The sequence below is a fragment of the Akebia trifoliata genome, chromosome 10 (assembly GCF_017979445.1).
Source record: "Akebia trifoliata isolate Shusen 1 chromosome 10, ASM1797944v1, whole genome shotgun sequence".
Taxonomy (NCBI): Eukaryota; Viridiplantae; Streptophyta; class Magnoliopsida; order Ranunculales; family Lardizabalaceae; genus Akebia; species Akebia trifoliata.
In genome coordinates, this window is record NC_141384.1 from 16,470,866 (window position 1) to 16,476,501 (window position 5,636).

Below are 5,636 nucleotides of genomic sequence, written 5' to 3' on the forward strand. Positions count from 1 at the left end.
GGATTTCAGGAAAATTTTTGTCGTTCACAGTTTATACACATGCGGGCCAGGAGTTTTTTTTTTTTTTTTTTAATTTTTTTTTTGCCCTTATTGCCCCTAGCTCCAGTTACGTTTTCACCAAACCCGGTTTCCACATTTTTGCGCATCGACGCCCTTTTGGGTTTTCATAGTACCGGTGGCTTTGATCTTGTGATAGTATGATTTTTTTACTCATAGCGCCCTTTCGGATTTTCACTATGCCCTTTCAGACCATGCTTGTATTTTTTAATTTTTTATTACAATTATGCTCGGAGTCTTTATGTCTTTGTGGCTTGGTGACTCAAGTTGAGCTGCGAGATCGACGACTCTACTCTTGTAGTGACACTCTTTCTTGAGTAATAGATTTAAATTCCCCTCTCGAGTTTTCCGACGACTATTCATGATTTGGCAACTCGAGTTGAGCCGCGAGATCGACTACTCTACACTTCGATTACTCTTTTTTTTTGAATATCCGACTTAGATTTCCTTCTCGAGTCTTCCCACGACTAACAAGACTTTGAGGTCCGGACCAAGTCACGAAATCATTGGTGCTGCCACTATCATCATGTTGCCCTGGAACATTTCCTTATCAAAAAGGACTTTTAGTTGGACGAAACGTTGGCTTAGGCTAATGGTAGTGGAAGGATACAAAAAATGTTACGGTAGGTTTCTCTAGAATGGTTTAGACATGGGGCTCGATTATTTTTCTTTCGAAAAGGTGATCTATGTCTCCTCCCAACGTCTCTCGAACTTGTTTAGGCTGAATATTTGGGTCGAGCTTAGATCACGTGTCCAAGTTTTTTACTTTTTTGATTTTTTGTATTTTTAGCCGTTCATAGTTTATCCTCATGCGGGCCAGGAGTACTTTGGTGCTTTGATTTTTTTTTTTTTTTGTACTGTTGACTTGCCCTATTCTTAAGTTAAGAAATGAACATGATGGCTCAAAAACGTTGACTAAGGTTAGATAGTTGTTTTCAGGATAACAAAGATGGCCTTTCGTCATCTCAGGATCAGTCTTCAGGCGTAGTATTTCTTGATAGTGTCAGCATTGATCTGTTGCAAGAAGACTTGTCCGTCTATTTCTGTGAGAATCAGAGCTCCTCCCGTCATTACCTTTTTCACAATAAATGGTCCCTCGTAGTTTGGTCAAAATTTTCCCCTGACATCTTCTTGGATTGGCAAAATTTTCTTCAAAACAAGGTCTCCTGATGAGAAATTTCTAGGTTTGACCTTTTTGTTGTAAGCATGAGCTATTCACCGTTGGTAAATTTGTCCATGACAGATAACTACAAGCCATTTCTCTTCTATTAAGTTCAATTGATCGAATCGAACTTGAACCCATTCTGTTTCGTCTAACTCTGCTTCTTTTAAGATCTGGAGGGAGGGAATCTCAACCTCGACGGGTAAGATTGCTTCCGTTCCGTATACCAACGAGTACGGAGTTGCTCCAGTCGAGGTTCGAAATGAAGTCCGATAGGCGTGAAGGGCGAAAGGCAACATGTCGTGCCAATCTTTGTATGTAACAACCATTTTCTCGATGATTCTTTTAATATTTTTTTTGACTGCCTCGACGATTTCGTTCATCTTGGGTCTATAGGGTACTGAGTTGTGATGAGTGATCTGGAAGTCTTCGCACATCTTGATCATATCTTTGTTCTTGAAGTTTTTAGCATTGTCCGTTACTAATCCGCTGGGAAGCCTATATCGACAGATGATGTTGTTCTTGACTCACTTCAATACATTGCTTTTGGTGACATTGGCATATGATGCAGTTTCTACCCATTTTGTGAAGTAATCAATAGCGACCAGGATGAAGCGATGTCCATTTGAAACTTTTGGGGAAATCTGCCCATGAACGTCCATGCCCTAGAGTGAGAAGGGCTAAGGAGTAGTCATGCTATGCAATTCTGAAGGTGGAGCGTTGATCTTATTGGCATAGATCTGGCAGAGATGGCATTTACGAACGTACTGATAATAATCGCTTTCCATTGTTGTCCAATAATATCCCATTCTCATGATCTTCTTAATAAGCATGTGACCATTTATGCAAGGTCCGCAAACTCCACCATGTACAGTCTCGATTAATCGTTTAGCCTCTGTTTCTGTGACACAACGGAGAAGAACCTCGTGATGTGATTTTTTGAACAGAGTCCCGTTACTTAGGAAGAATTGACCTGCCAATCTTTGGATGGTCCTTCGTTCATTTACCGTTATATCTGACGGGATGGTTCGATCTTCTAAATATGCCTTGATGTTTGAATACCACGATTTCTCCTCGGACTCTACTATATCCACTGGTAAACAATAGACTGGTTCGTCTTGGACGCCAATTTCGATAGGACCGATGACTAGGTCTTTTGAAATACTGATCATGGAAGTAAGCGTGGCCAGTACATCTGCAAATTGATTTTTGGCTCGCGACATGTAAGTGAATGAGATCCTGGTGAAGTTTGAGCTCAGTTCTTCCAAGTACTCATGGTAAGGGACTAATATTTGTTCTCGAGTCTTCCATTCTCCAGTTGTCTGATAGACCACTAGACTTGAATCTCTGAATACATCAATTTCATCCACTTCCAAGTCGATTGCTGCTTTTAACCCTGCGATACATGCTTATACTCTGCCTCATTATTGAAATATTGAAATTTCAATCGGATGGCAATCGGAACATGAGATCCATCTGATTTGATCAACATTGCCCCTATTCCATTTCTTTTCTGATTTGTAGCTCCGTCGAAATACATCTTCCAACCTTGCTCTTCGTCACTATCTTCAACTTCTATCAACAGGATGGCTTCATCTGGGAAATTTGTCTTTAATGGCTCATAGTCAGGTAAGGGATGTTCAGCTAAGTGGTCGGCAATGGCTTGTCCCTTAATGGCCTTTTGAGTGACATAAGTGATGTCGAACTCAGATAATAGTAATTACCATTTTACGGTGCGACTTGTCAACGTTGGCTTCTCGAAGAGATACTTGAGAGGGTCCATTCAAGCAATAAGTATAGTTGAGTAGCTGAGGAGTAATGGCGCAATCGTTGAGATGCCCAGACTAGTGCACAACAAGTCTTCTCAAACGCCGAGTACTTTGCCTCATAATCAGTGAACTTCTTGCTGAGATAGTAAATGACTTACTTTTTTCGACCTGACTCGTCGTATTTCCAGTACACAGCCCATAGATGTTTCTTGCACTAAGATATACATTAGTAAGGGTTGCCCTGGCGTAGGAGGAACCAAGACTGGCGGATTGAGCAGATATTTCTTTATCTTGTCGAAGGCTTCCTGACAATCCTTGTTCCAAGTTTTTGGTACATCTTTTCTCAGTAGTTTGAAGACTGGTTCGCAGATAGGCGTGAGTTGCGCAATGAATCTGCTAATATACTGTATTTTGCCCAAAAATGCTCTGACGTCCCTTTCTGATACTGGTGCTTTCATTTCAAGAATGTACTTGGTCTTTGCTGGATCTATCTCAATGCCTCTTCTACTGACGATAAAGCCTAACAATTTTCTTGATGTTGCCCCAAAGACGCATTTTGTCGGGTTGAGCCTTAGACTGTATTTCCTTAGTCGATCGAATAACTTTCTCAAGTTTATCAAATGATCTTCCTCCAAATTAGACTTTGCAATCATATCATCCACATAGACCTCCATTTCCTTGTGGATCATATGGTGGAATAAGGCCGTCATTGCGCGTTGATAAGTTGCCCCAGCATTCTTGAGCCCGAATAACATGACTTTGTAATGAAAAGTGCCCCAGGATGTGATGAATGCTGTCTTCTCCTGGTCTTCTTCGACCATTTTTATCTTATTGTAGTCTGAGAAACCATCCATGAATGAGAACATACCATGCCCTGCTGTGTTATCGACTAGAGTGTCGATGTGGGGTAGTGGAAAATCATCTTTAGGACTGGCTTTGTTCAGATCCCGATAATCGACACACATTCATACTTTCCCATCCTTCTTTGGTACCGGAATGACATTGGCTAGCCATTCGGGGTACGTGGAGACTGCGAGAAATCCTGCTTGAAACTGTTTCATTACTTCATCTTTGACCTTGAGTGTCCATTCTAGCTTGAGTCTTCTCAACTTTTGCTTGATCGACTTGCTCCCATGAGCAATTGACAGTTTATGAACAACGAGATCTGTGTCTAAGCCGGGCATATCTCTGTTGGACCAGGTGAAGATGTCTTGATAGTTACATAGTAGTTGAATCATTTCTTTTTTCTGTTAAGGGGTTAACAAGGCTCCGATTTTTACAAGTGCCGAGATTAGCTGAGTCTATATCCTCAATGTTTGGTTGAACACCTTTTTCATGTCGTTCTAGAAGGTCTTTGATTTCTTTAGGAGGAAATCGAGTTCGAGATCGAAGTCATACTCATCCCTTTCATATTCTTTTCTATCCAAAGGTCCATTCGATTGAGAAAAATCCCTTAAATTCTGAGAAAAGTCTTTTTTTGGTTTTTGGAAGATATCTATTTTTTTGAGATTTTGAAAGCTTTTTGATTTTTTTATTTTTTGAAGAATTTTTGATTTTTTTTATTTTTAAAGACTATTTAATTTTTTTGATTTTTGGGTGTTATTTTCGGACACCTAAAATAAGAAGAACAATCGTGCAAATTCATTAGTAAAGATAGGGAGCCCTCAAAACAGTCTTTACACGAGGACGAGGGCTCGTTATGATCCTCGGGCAAATTGATTTTGCCTAACGACATTTTTTTTAGCTTCAGCAGCCTCAAGGGTTAGAGGGAATTCTTCCCAATTGTTCAAAATCTCTCCTTCCTTGATGGGGTAGATGAGGTAAGAAAGTGGTTTGTTTGGTGGTTCGGTGATGACCATGATCTCTGGTGGATTATTGTTAGAATTGGGCATAGCTCCTCCCAAGTTTGGTGGGATGACGACTGATGCCCAGTCAATGCCAGTGGGGAAGGGTGAATCTTTCTCTTTGTTCACGGTGATTTCTACTTTTGTAGTTTTCCTTGTCATTTTTGTTAGATTCTCGTTGGAATCCTCATTGAATAAGATATCAATGCCCTCCATGAGGGATGGCTGGGACTCAACAACTGAGTCTTTTCGAATGCACTGGGGTTTGAAATTTACTGTTTTCTTCTTTTTGGTTGACTTTGTTGGCAGTGGTTCTGATAGATTATCGGGTCTGACTTGTGATTTCGGGAAGTTGATGCTGATGTGAGGAACCTTGCCCAGATTCCAAATCTTTGGTTCACGATTTTACTTCCTTGCTAGTCGAAGTTCTTTCTTTACATCATTCATATTCGATATATCATTTTTCGTAGGTCTGAACCCCAAGCCAAAATAAGGAGTATGCTTTTTTACTTCAACTAGCATAACTTTCCCTTTTCCTCCTAGTCCTAACCCTTGCCTGGGTCGGTAACCAGCCTTCTTCAAGACCCGACCAATCATCAAATTATCCTTTGATAGTTCTGCATTTACCCTATCTTTCCCTTTTTCGACATGATTAACGGCAGCGAACTGATAGGAGTGGTATAGTGTCTTGTCCTTTGTCATTTCTATATCAATGAAGCGAATGTCCAGGGCTCTCCCAGCCGGGATTAGGTTCTCTGCCAAGATGGATATCATCCTCTACCCCATGATGAATTTGACTCTTTG

The 5,636-nt window shown here is 40.6% G+C and overlaps 1 protein-coding gene across 1 annotated transcript; it reads right to left on the reverse strand.

The window, feature by feature from the left end:
- Window positions 1–1,813: 1,813 nt before the first annotated feature.
- Window positions 1,814–2,442, reverse strand: LOC147393196 (uncharacterized). The gene is made up of 2 exons (XM_086455079.1): window positions 1,980–2,442; window positions 1,814–1,884 (listed from the first exon to the last, which is right to left on the reverse strand). Exons 1-2 carry the CDS (start codon window positions 2,440–2,442, stop codon window positions 1,814–1,816), a joined length of 534 nt encoding a protein of 177 aa, XP_086311205.1.
- Between the last annotated feature and the right edge of the window lie 3,194 nt (window positions 2,443–5,636).